The sequence below is a fragment of the Lissotriton vulgaris genome, chromosome 2_1 (assembly GCF_964263255.1).
Source record: "Lissotriton vulgaris chromosome 2_1, aLisVul1.2, whole genome shotgun sequence".
NCBI lineage: Eukaryota > Metazoa > Chordata > Amphibia > Caudata > Salamandridae > Lissotriton > Lissotriton vulgaris.
In genome coordinates, this window is record NC_141687.1 from 506,417,741 (window position 1) to 506,430,963 (window position 13,223).

Genomic DNA, 13,223 nt, shown 5'->3' on the forward strand with positions numbered 1-13,223 from the left:
GTCATGCTGCATTTATTTGAAAATGCACTCCATATGTAAGCATGAACTAATTTACCCATGTTCACATTTGGATCGCTACATTTGTTTTAAGTTAAATGCGCACACATAATCATATACTTAAAGTGCACATTTTAGTATTTAACTAAGCTATATAACATGCATGTTTGCCTTTTTTCAACTTTATTAATTGAATTGATTTTTTGGATATTTCAACTGCATGTTGCTGGAAACATGAAAAAAGCAGATGTAGTAATGGCCACTTGAAAGGCACAAAAAGGCATGTAGAAAAATAGGCTACAGAGGAATTAATGGTGCGCATGGCATATAATGTGTGTTTGTGTGTCTATGGTGTGTGTGTGTGTGTGTGTGTGTGTATGTGAGTGTGTGCGTGCAAGTGTATTTGTGTGTGGCAGTGAGGCAAGTGTAGAGCAGTTGCTGCTGTAGCTCACCGGCGGTTTAGCTGCTCCATCTGCTGTATGGAGTTGGACCGCTGGAGGATCTGCGGTGCTGGAGGTGCAGTGGGCCGCTGCCAGGTAGTTGTCCTGTTGACATGGTCCACATAGAAGATCCTACCATGGCTATCAATCCGTGCCTCCCAATCTAAACAAAGGTAAAGAAACCATTACTTGCAATGCATGTCAATTCAAATGTTCTCATAATGCTGCCCACCTTTTACTCTGTTCCATCTGTTTGCAAATCTGCCCAATATAATGTTTTCTCTACGTCGCTCCTATCTTATTCCCCACATTTTTATGTTCTTATTTCGCTTGTTTACTTATAATTTCTTTTCAGTTATTGTTTATTTTGCAAAATGTATAAAACACTCTTGTCCCAGGCATCATTACAGATGCCTCCCTATTTAAAGTTGGCGGGTCCCTTAAGTATCAGTTAGTCATTCCATTTGACATAAGCCACAGGTGAGCACCATTTTGAGTTTGGAATACTGAAGATAACGTTATTTAAATATGAAAAGTATAGTTTGATTGCAATTGTTGATCAAATTTGTTGTGTTGGATTCTGAGCTCTGATGATTAAGATCCCCTTGTATATTAATCTAACTTATTCTAAATGCTAGTATAATTTACGGGCTGATGTACTACATCCGGTTGATGACATGGGATGGGCAAATTGCAAAGTGACTGATTTGTGACGGGATTTAATTTGTGATGCAACTAATAAATTCGCAAGGCCACAAAACGATCTGGCTAACAAAAACTATTTAGGAAGGTCAAATTTTGCAAACTTCTCTGAATGAATGGCTCTGAATAGAGGGATGGCTCCGTGCAAGGGACGGCAGACCACCATCCCTGCATTGCCTTTTCTAAATGGGAAACATTATTTAAAGCAGCTCATGTTATTTTCTAAAAAATGGCTCCCGTCTGAAAACACATCAGTGAACAGGGAAACAGGCAGATTTTCCCTTATAAAAATCAGTTACCACCACAATGTGCAAGATGGTAAGTTTTCAATCTTTTGCAAACACAATTGAGATCAAAAACCATTGCTACAGTCCATTTTGGCTTCTCATTCAGAATAGGTTATAAAACCACATATAAAAGCTGTTTTGTGCAGTGAGTAAACATCATTTTCAGTCACAAAGCCAAGCCGTAATAAAGCCAAGCTCTGTTACTGCAAAAACCTTTACTGCATGCGACCCATGCTGTGTTAAAAGGTAGAAAGGCCAGACTTCAGCCAGAAGCATACAAGGATGGAATTTACTGCCAGTGCTTAATTTGTATAAAGTAAGTGCACAGGCTCTCGTCAGGACACCACTGCAACTTGCACCACACATTGCCCCTGCCATGCTGCCAATGATAGTAACAACACAACTACTAACATAACATAACGCGTATTTGTAAAGCGCACGTTCATCCGTAGGTATCTTGGCGCTGAATAGCAGATGTTTATTGTAACCCAACTCAATGGTACTCATTTTATCGACCTAAGATGGATGAAAGGCAGAGTATACCCTCTGAGATTTGAACCTGTGACCATGAGGTCGAACACAGGCCCCTACAGTGGAAGCATTAGTCCATTCATTAGTCCACTGAGCCTCCAGACCCGTAACCATCACAGTCCTGCAAGTGTGACAATACAGACTATTCCAACCCCGTGAAGCTATAAGAATGGCTTGGGCTGCAGGTAATAGTAATTTTTTATGTATATTGAATTAATAATTGACTGTTGTGGTCATCTCAGACAATGCCACCTTGTGGCAGACTGTCACAAGGGCCGGTGTTGACAATTTAGTGCTGGTGCCAAGCACAGGAAATCACCGGCTCAAATTAAGCCCTGCTGCTGCCTGCTATGATTTGAGTTTGCTGCACGACAACCGTCCATGTGTACCTGTTTGCAACCAACAATCTGAAGACATAACAACAATTCTCACGTTGAAGACCCACATAATGAATGAACTGCAGCCAGCAGAGTGCAATGTTCACTTATTTCGACACTGAAAATACGCATAAATACCCAAACCGAAAGTATAATAAATTGTGTTGTTAAATATTTAGGGATCTCCTTGTTTGCTATTCCCTTGGTGTCTGATCAACCATTTACAGCAACAAAGGCCTGGAAGCAGTGCAGGGCTCTAAAAGGCATCTTGTGGTGCTTACAAGCTGCGATGGTTTCAGTGCTGCACAGTGCTTCTCGGTCAGTATTCTCTTAGCTCGTTTATTATTGATAGACCTCTGGATGCAGGAAATGGATTCAGACAGAACCTAAATCATCACTGGATGACATTTAGGTGCATTTGTTTTGCACTTTAAACTTTAATATGAGCGGATGGCTGTGTGATGAGGATATCCTATTGTGCTTTATGTAAGTAGTGTAAGGCCACATTCCAGAGACGTATTCACTTGGAAAGGGCTGCAACCTCTTGTGCAAAGACAATCAGTTAGGTCATCTGATCCCTACACTTCTCATAATGAAGACACCTCTTATGTCCACAATTAGTTTTAAGGTCACTCCTGACTGTGTGAAATATCTGACTAAGTGAAACAGCTCATGTACCCAGGAGTGCAGAGTGATGCACAAAAAGTTTTGCATCCACAAAGACATTGACACTGATATTGCAAATGCAGTGTAGTGCAAATAAGTACTCTATTAACTTTAGTTGTGACTGTATTAAATCAATCAAAAGATTTGTTTATTTAGACCGCTGGCCCTTAAAAAATACAGCAATTTATGTCAGTTGCATTTTAAAGTGCATTTCAAAAACATTCATGAACAAAAATGGACAGATACATAATAAGCGATCTCTTTAATCTAGTGAGTTATAAGAGTCTGCCTGTTTAAAATATACATTCACATAAAATGTCTAAAAATAGTCCCATAAAATACCTAAACCCTCATGCAAACCAAGAGCCATATGTATCAACATTCCGTTTTGCGATTCCTAAATAGCGATTTTTAAGGAATCGCTATTTAGAAATCGCAAAATGGTATGTATGTAGAAATCTGCTTCTTTTTAGCGATTTCTTAAAATTCCTTAATTGCATTTAGCAAATTGCTAATCGCAATTAAGGAAAAATTTCCCATTCATTTCTATGGGCAAGGAGGCCCATAGGAATGAAGGGGAAATGTGCGATTAACAATTAGCTAATCGCAAATTGAGAATATTTTCAAGGGTGCAGGGGTGTCCAAAGGACACCCTGCTGCACCCCTGAAAATGACATCTGTGCGCATATGGCGCACATACATGCCCTAAGGGCATGTATGAGCGTCACATGGCACCTTTTGTTTTAAAAAAAAATGCTTTTTTAAAGGAATTCGCAACTTACCACCAACTTGAAGTTGGTGGTAATTTGCGATTCCTTAGGGACAATTAGCAATATTTTTTTGCATCATACATTGCATTTAAGGAATCGCAAATATTGCAATTCCTTAAATACAATCGCAAAATAAGGAATCGCAAATTGTGCAATTCCTTATTTTGACCCACATTTGCTTAATACATACCATATTGAGAATTTGCATTCGCAAAGGCCGAAATTCTGTGAATCCCGGCCTTTGCCAATGCCAATTTCAATGATACATATGGCCCTAACACTTTATCAACATTGTGCTGACTGCCCTCATGAATATCCCAATGGCACATACTATGTCTAAAAAGCACATGTCAGTTAATAGTTCTACGGCATGTCCACAAGTCATAATCCCATATTTCAAGAATATTGGGCGTAACCACTGTCTCAGCTAATTTTTAGGCAGTCCAACAAAATATGCAACATATCACATTTTGTGTTCAAACTACAGGCACATTTTCCTCATTTTTGCTTTTACCATATCACTTGTCTTACAGGGGTTGAGTCCAATTCTTACTCTCAACACGTCATTTCTTAACAGCTGATTTGGTAAGACGTCCACATACAGAAAAATAATTTTATTCCCTCATGAGTTTAACATAAAATGTATCGATTTTTTTGCGTTTAACTAATGATAACTAATGATAATCGTATTCATGGGACAATTCTTTGCCTAGTGCTTTCAACTCACTCTTGGAGATTCTGATTTGTAGATTCTGTGGACACCACATTATTTTCATGTCTTTACAAATGGCACCCAATTTATTTATTTATTTATTCCCAATGTATTCCAAACATTTTTTGCCCATTTTAGTTCACAATTTCATTCTTACACTACTGAGAAACCTTCTGTTCCTCCTCCCCACTCAATTTTCCCCAGAATCTTATTATTGCTTTTGCAGCCAGCATATCCCAGGATATCATGCCTGTTTCCAGTCTTATTGCTTGAATCATGGCAGAGCTGAGGTGTGACAGTAAATACTTCAAAAACACTTTCCCTCCTCAAAATCCAACTTTGCCACTAATATATAGCAGTTCAGCTCTGTATTGCAATTGCGACTGGGAATTACAATGCACACTGAGAGATGAGGTGCCAAAGGGATGACCCACCCTCACGACAGCTAAAAAAGTTTTTTTCCATATTAAATGTTTTGCATCTTTTCGGCGTTAACACGTAAACACACAAATGCTATTAACTGTATTATTCATGTTTAGACTGACCACAGCTAATATAAGCCTGTATTTTTAAATTGTAAATGATTGGCTGCAATCTTGGATCATGTGACCTGTATTTCATTCCTAGGAGAAGATTATGAATAAACAAAAGTGATGTGGCTTTGCTTTCTTTCTTATGTGAAATGTTTTCCTTTTTGTGATAACTGTAGAATGTCCTACTTAGTTGCAAGAATACACCTGTACAGTACACACTGAACTAATGTATCTCGTTTATTGCAGATATCATTTTAAAGGACGCTTAGAGAAGCCATATTGTAAAGGATCCTGAGACCAAATAGCTCTAGTATATATTTCTTCCTTTAGCCTGATTGAATCGCTCAATGGGATCTATGTTTAAGGGTAGCCAATGCAAGAATTGTGTAATTTAAGTTAATGCAGAGTATGTAGCAGGTCAGAACACTTTAGGACTATTTACTGAGAAGAGCAGAGTAGGAGATTAAGGATAATATCTTTATGGGAGAACCTATTAACTTACTTGTTCACTTTTGAGGTGACTTTACGATATTTCGTCCTCTTGCTTAAATAACTGATTGACTTGAACTTCACATTGACTAATGCATTCATGTTTTGATTATTCATTGACACTAATTTGAACATTTTGAATACGTAAGCTTTTTTTTAATAAAGCTTGGTGGTTTGAAAGCCTTCAAATGATCTTTCTTCCTTGAGGAGCCTAATATGCTTCACATTATTTAAATGTATTGCTGTGATGTCTCAGTTGAGGATTTCGATTAATCAGAAAACGCTTTATAGTTTGCACGAAGAAAAGCGCTAACAACTTGATTCACAAAGCATTGAATAACAAAGACTTACGTGGTTTTGCTAGTGAAGGCCAGGGACATCGAGAGGAGCAGGCAGTGCTCCCACAAGCTGTTGTATGCTCTCCCTAAGTATGCTACTGTTTATGGAATTGTGATCCCTCTTTCTGTAAGTTATGAAGGTCGGGAATGCAGACACACTGCAACCACTGAGAGAAGTGCTGTTATTAAACCTAGAGATTTTAAATCTCATATGGGTGGAGACAGTGCTTAATTCGACCTTGTAGTTTCCGGTGCTCAGCACCGCCACTTTATTGTCAGCACTGACCTTTAATTTGTCAACACTAGCACTTATGACAGCTGCCACATGGTGGCGCTATTTGTCTAAAATTGAGATGAGAAGAACAGCAATTGTTTATTAATTCAGTACACATCAATTACAAATAATACCTGCCGCCCAGGCTATTTTTATAGCTTTGGGGGCTTGGAATAGGCTGAATTGCCACACTTGGAGTGTGTGTGCTGGTTAGCTTTAGTTGTGTAGGTACTGTTGTTGGAAACAACGACAGTGGCAATGGATGGTGCAAGCTGCAGAGGCATCCTGACTAGAGCCCTGGCTTTTATGTGTTTTACAGATTAAGTAAGCACTGGGTGGAGAGTTACTCATTTTAGGAATTAAAAAAAACGTCCCAGATTCTGCCTGAAATGCCAGCAACAAGCATAGGTTTCCAATTACACTCCTGTGAAAGATTTCTGGCTAAGCAATTACAACAACTGCGCATGGTGATCAAGTGTGCATGGGGAAAAGCCATCACATTTATGCAATGGAACTTTCTTTTAAACTTAATTTTTCTACAGTAGGCAAATATTTTCTCCAAGGAGAAAACCCTTCCGGTTCTAGTTGTTACCAAACCTTCCTGTAAACCCCCCGCCTAGAATGACCTTTTCCACACCCCTTGAGTAGGTTTTATACATGTGCATTATTACTCAAATAGGGGTAATATTGTGAGAGAGTAATTGGCTTCAGGATGCAATGTCACCTTCTGTGAATAACTTGCTCCCATTATTAAGCCATTGCATTTGTACACTGCACCTACATGTGTAAATGGCTTCAGGAGTCAGCCTCAAAGACTTCTGTTTTAGATTCATAAATAAACTGTGGCTATTTGTGGCCCCTTTCACAGGAAATGGGGCATAACAAGATCATTTTACGCTTCCTTACCACCAATTTAATAATTGTTTGCAACTGCAATTCTGGTTGCAAACCATTGACAAGGTACCAACTCCTCATAGCAGGTAGTAACTGATTCTCAAGGGGAAGGAGTGCCTTTCAAACCATTTCCCCTTTGGAAATCTTGCTGACAGTGTCAGAAGACAGTGGCACGTACATCCATTCCGTGCAATCCCTTATATTTTCCTAAACGTGAAACATGATATTTTATAAAACCACACCAGTTTAGGAAACTTATATACTTTAAAAAAAATCCTATTTGGGAATGTAAGCAAAGGCAAAGATGTCTGCTGTCCCTTGCAGGCAAAATCAGAGTCCATTCGCAAACATCGGTGCACATTATGCAACCACTTTTTTTAAATGGACGATTAGAACATTGCATGCCAGACCGCTGCACATAAATTAATTATTATTTTTACCGTAAAATTAGAGCATTTTAGCTCCTCCTTACCTACTGAGTTACACTGTTTGAGTGTTGTACGTCTCCACATGGCACACAAACTTTACTTTTAAGATGGGACATGGAGCATTTCCATTGGCTGATATGAAATCTTATACTGGTTTACCAATAAAGAAAGTCGAACGAAAGACTAATATTTTGTCCAAATGTAAAGATTTAGAATACTATTTAGCATATTATGTTACATAATATAAGGGTAACTATTTTGTCAACATTCCCCATCATCCCTTTTAATGAAAAATGTTAGTTTTATTGTCACCTTGAGAGTGTAAGTAATTATTAGCACACACTGACCTCAAACCGAAATTTAAAAGAGGACTTCTGATGGCACAGTAAATACCAGCGACTAAATAGCAACATTTTTACATTTATAATGCTGTACCTCCCTAACTAGTTCATAGACATGCATTTATTTTTCAAATTGAAGTACGCAAAAAGAAAAAGTCAACAACATGTTTAGGGGAAGTGCAACAGCGAAAAGTAGAGTTAGAAAAGTGGAGCTTAATAAGTGGATAAACTTGGCTGGATCATGATTTTCTACTGAAATAGCATTGACGTATAGGAAATTACTGCCAATTCTCAGCAACTGTGGTAGCTGAACTGGCCTCTCCCCGCGGTTCGCCTGAATCTGACGCTGACCTGCACCATACCGACCTCCTATCACTAGAGCAGGACTCCAGCCGCCGCAGTCTTGCACTTCGTATGAGAGGGCAGACATTCAGCATTGGTCTGCCCTTGTTCCTGACCAGGACTCCTGCCCTGCTGCAGTGCCTGCATCCAGTGCCTCATACCGGCGCACTCAGCATCACGTGCTGATCGTCGGTAGGGGTGAAGTGCCCTCACTTTGAGAGCAATCCCCATCACCTGCCCTATACTGCAACTTTCCCTCCACCCAGCCCTGCTCCCTGCTGGATAGCCTTCGCCCAGTGAAGGCTGGAGGTATGCCTCAGCAGAGGTCAGCTCCACACAGGAGAACAGGGAATTTGGGTTTCATTTGGTTCCTGCTGCTTGAGTGTTTGGAACTCATCCACCATTCACTATCTACGGCGACGTGTGGGTGCCGCTAGGTGCAGCCGCTGGGGCACTACAATGCCGCAGCCCCCTGCTGTTCTCGCCTGCAATTAGTGACTGAAAGAAGCATGGCTGGGCCACCACTCTTGGCCTGCGATTTGGACCTTTGGAGTCTTTCGGCAGTGACTACAGTACTTGCCTGGAGTTTGCTGTTGGCCTTTTTTTAAATTTATTTTTTATTTTTTTATTTGCTGCTCTTATTATTTTGTATCCTTTTTTGTCCTTCGATTGTGGGCCTAAAATTAGGATTGATTCCACCTATTAACGTTTGAGAGCCCACCACTTCTAGCAAAGACTTATCCGGTCTTGAAATTCTGTTTCTTTACTTTTCTACTTGTTTATATATTCCTATTAAGTTAGTTGTTACCTGACTGTGTTTTGGCAGTTTCTCATAGCAAGGTATTGAATATGGTGAAAAGGAAACATCCAGGTTCAAGGGGTGCGAAACCCCCAAATAAAACTCGATCTTCCTCTATTGTGAATTGCATCATGGGCGCAATGGGGGCGATAGAAAAGCAGATCATGAGTGTGGAGGAAACCCTAACGACTTGCACTGAGGGGATCTCCGGGCCTGTTGTATCGAGCAAAGTGGCAACTCTAATGTCCAACCCCATATAAGGCGTACACAGATGCAAACGAAAAAGACAATTCTTCCTCACTGTGTTTTCCGGACACCAGCCACCTATGAAAGGCCTAAAAACAACTAGTCCTAACGTGGGACATTTCATTTCAGAACATCTGGGAGGGGGGGGAGGGGACGTTGTATAAGGAAAACTATTTCACAGAGCTCTGTCACCATTAAAAAAAGTCAACAAGACCACAGCATAACAACTCGCCCTCATTAACTCAGGATTACTCTGTACAAGCTCGGGCAGATATGGTGTAGCTTTCATTTAGTGAACTTACTGAGAGACTAAAACACATGGAAAGTACTGTTTTAACTTGTGTAGATTTGCTATGGCAGGTATACTCACCACCTGACAGCCGCCCCTGACGGGTGCTAACAAGGTAAAAACCCTGCACCTTGTTGATGCCACCAGACCCTGTTCAGGGTGTTGTGAGAGCCGTCAATCGCTATCAGTAGTAGCTGGTGCATCCACTGTTCCATTACCTAAAATCTCATCAACTAGCTGCAGGGTCAACCCAACTCCCATGCCTCAACAGACCCATTATTTTCTTGACAACATATCTCCCTCAATTTGTGATCCTTCTGTTATCCCCTCTTCAGTTATAAATCTTAATAAAGAACCAACTCGCTATAAGAAAATCTGACTCCCTGGAACTTCCCCCAGGTGCGACACCAACCTGGATATCTTAGCAAATGCTCCTACTCTTGCCAGGTCAACACATGATTCCTGGGACTCACTTAGAAATCAATCCTTGAATTGGCTAAATGCCAGGGTGGGACTGGGTGTAAGGAGGGTCAAATGGGTTGGTAAGGGACGTAAATCATTTCAGGGAGATTGTGTGGTGTGATCTTTCAAAACTCCAAAACTTGTTGAAACAATACTAGATAGAGCTAGTTCATTACTTTTGAATTCTCACCAAATTGCAGTCTTACCACTTGGATTCTTCTATCAAACTCCCGCCTCAAAACATGTATATCAACATTCAGCAAAATTCGACCTGGTGCAGCCTTCCACTCCATTATATAACATTCCAACTCACAATAGGTTTGACGGACTGTCTACACACAATAGAGTGGATTGACTGATGGCCGCCACCCGGACTAGAGGGGGTTATGGCGAACACCCACATAAATCTTCCAACTACAACTTGTGTGCTCAAGCAGACATAATGGTTGATAGGGGTCCTCCATTTCCAACGACCAGTGTTAACTAGGTTGCTGGAGCCACATTGAAGGATTCAACCAATGCTAACTTAACAATTTCTACCACCACCATTCTATTTTGTAATATGGCGGGGTTACGCAGTAAGCGTAGTATGGACAAGTGGTTAACTTTTGTGTTGAGATTCCAAATAGTCTGTCTACAAGACACCTGGTCTGCTGAACCGATACATTTGAATGGTTTTAAAACATTTCATACTCCAGCCATTCCTTCGACATGTGGCAGGCTTAAAGGTGGTTTATGTGCCTACAAATTGCTGTAATATATCTTAAAGCGTATTACCAAATTATTTCTCTCCAGATCTCACAATCAACAACGTTGGAGATAATCAGCGCTTAATTTGTAAAAAATGAAGTGCCGGGCTGAAAATGCTGCCAAGGAGGCTGCAGCCCACTTCTACCTCCGGTGTGCCTAACTTTCAACACCCGCACTCCCTCAGTCTCTATCCTGTAACCACGCTCTTCTGTCTGTCCCCTAAGACATGCGTTTTACTGCTTTACCTACACCGACAGATGAGAGTGAAAACAAAATGTACACCAAATGAAAATGGTTTTTTTGAACATATTAATCAGTGTGGTCTGACTGGGTTTGTTGCAGGTCAGGAGGCTGCTTGAGCACAGCAGGTCATGTCACTGCTAGTGCTGCCAGTAATTAGTTTGCTCCAGTTATGACGACGGCATAGGCATCCACTGCTCAGCTTGCTGTGACCCTGCCTGCCACAGCACAAGCACTGTCCCAAGCCGCAATGCTGCAATGCCTCTGAGATGTGAGTATGGCTGTTGCACCTACAGGGCTCAAGCACACTCAGCAATTAGCATGCTTGGAGGCAGCGCACAGAAATTATAGGTGATTCCATAGCGCACAAAAGTTATGGTGGGACACCGCCACAGCAAGCACGTTGAGGATAGTAGCAATGCAGGGCTGCAGGCCCCCACTACAATTATCCAATGGGAGGCTTAGGCTCAGGCAGTGGCAGGGTGCAGCAGACTCCGGGAATAGAATGCAAGCCATTCATTAATGATGACTTCTTGGATTCATGACAGGCGTGACGACATCATCACTAAAGGGATGATAAACAATCATGCCTGCCTGAACAGATGTATGCCTGCCTATGAAAACATACCAGCCAACATGCAAGGTATGTGGTTCTTTTTAATTTAAATTGGGCAATTAATATTGAGACCACCACCTGCAGGACCAGAAATCGTAACCCTGGCCCTGTGAAAGAAGTGCCGGTGCTGAGCACCTGATAGCACCTGGCGATAATACACTTTTATAATAATGCTTGTAATAGGGGCATAATATCTGCTTTACTTCAATTAGATACTGACTTCGAGTCACTGCATTCAAATGACCGGAGAGAATTGATCATTTTATGGGGCGTTGACTTCAATCTTTGACTGTGTCCCCTACTCTCTAACATGCTTTGTAGTCTGGCTAGTCCTGATAAAGGCAACATCACCCACTTTCTAAATACAGGCAAAGGGGACATACTCAATGAGCTGCTTTCTAAAGATGATTTGACTTTTTGTAATGAACTAAGTAACACCCCGGTCGAAGTGAAGTGCACATTTAATGGGAGAGGGGAGAACAGTGTCATTGATTACTTGATGTTTCCCAAACGCAATTTTGCAACGGTCTCTAACTTTGTTACACACCACATCGCAATTACTGATCATTTCCCCCTGTGCATTTATCTGAACACCAACCTCATTATCCAACAGTTAAAACATTGAAATCTCCCATTTAGATGGGTGTGCCCTAAGATGGTCTATAATAAATCCCCAAAACTTCCTAGAACAACTAATTATGAATCAGAGGTAGGCTTTTAAGATTTGCTTAGAGGAGTCTGCTGGAGCAAATAAAGTTATTAATGTATTTAATCAAATTACTAAGGGAATTAAAGAAGGACCTACCTCCAATCGGAAACACGTATGAAAGGCAAACTGTGGCTGGTTTGATTCTGCTTGCACTAGGACCCATAAGAGTTTAAAAGCAGTCTTATGCAAAGAACCCAGGAATATAAAGGAAGTACAGGAGTATAGACATGCCTATGGGCTTGCCACTAAACTCTGTAAAAAAAGGCTTGAAAGAGGAGGCTTGGTAAAATTTACATGAGTCATGCTTTAAGAAAGACAATACAGCCTTCTGGCGCATTATTAATTCCTTGTTTCTAAGGCAAGCAGACAGGCCCTGAATCGAGATTGCTATAACAGAAGCCGAATGGCCAGCCCATTTTTCCAATGTTTATTTAAATCAAGAGGAGGGTAATAGAGCAACCTGTTTGTGGTGCCTATGGTGAACTCTTTTATGATGGTACTTCCTCATGTCCGGACTTATCCCAATTTCACTCCAGATGAGGTTACTCTGGCCTTAAAACAAGTAAAGGCAGCAAAGGATCGGGACCAGGTGGCATTTGTATAGATTCAACACAGACCTCTGGGCCCCCCTCCTGGCACTCCTATTTAGAGCTTGCAGGATGTTTAAATACCTGGCCAGAATCCCTTATATTGCCCATATATAAGAAAGGCGATTGCAATACCCCGGCATAATACAGACCCATTTCTTTACTGGACTCTTTAGTTAAGGTGGCTGGTCATATTCTTTTATGTAGATTACAGGACTAGGCTGATTCTCACATTATCATTTCGGATTTACAGTACGATTCAGCCCAGGAAGTGGCACTATTTAGCAGGCCATCAACTTAAACTTATTGTTTGGAAAATATGTGCACATCAAACGAGGTAATCAGTTTTTAGTATTTGTTGATTTATCTTCTGCTTTTTATTGTGTAATACATGATACATTATG

At 40.8% G+C, this 13,223-nt stretch overlaps 1 protein-coding gene across 4 annotated transcripts in view; it reads right to left on the bottom strand.

Moving 5' to 3' along the window:
- The window catches only part of HECW2 (HECT, C2 and WW domain containing E3 ubiquitin protein ligase 2), a 1,269,905-nt gene that overhangs the window by 344,441 nt on the left and 912,241 nt on the right, over positions 1–13,223 (bottom strand). For all 4 annotated transcript variants that reach the window (XM_086955408.1, XM_086955407.1, XM_086955409.1 and 1 more), the window contains one exon: positions 450–600. In XM_086955408.1, the coding sequence (XP_086811534.1) occupies positions 450–600 (151 nt within the window). The remainder of the gene's footprint in view (positions 1–449; positions 601–13,223) is intronic.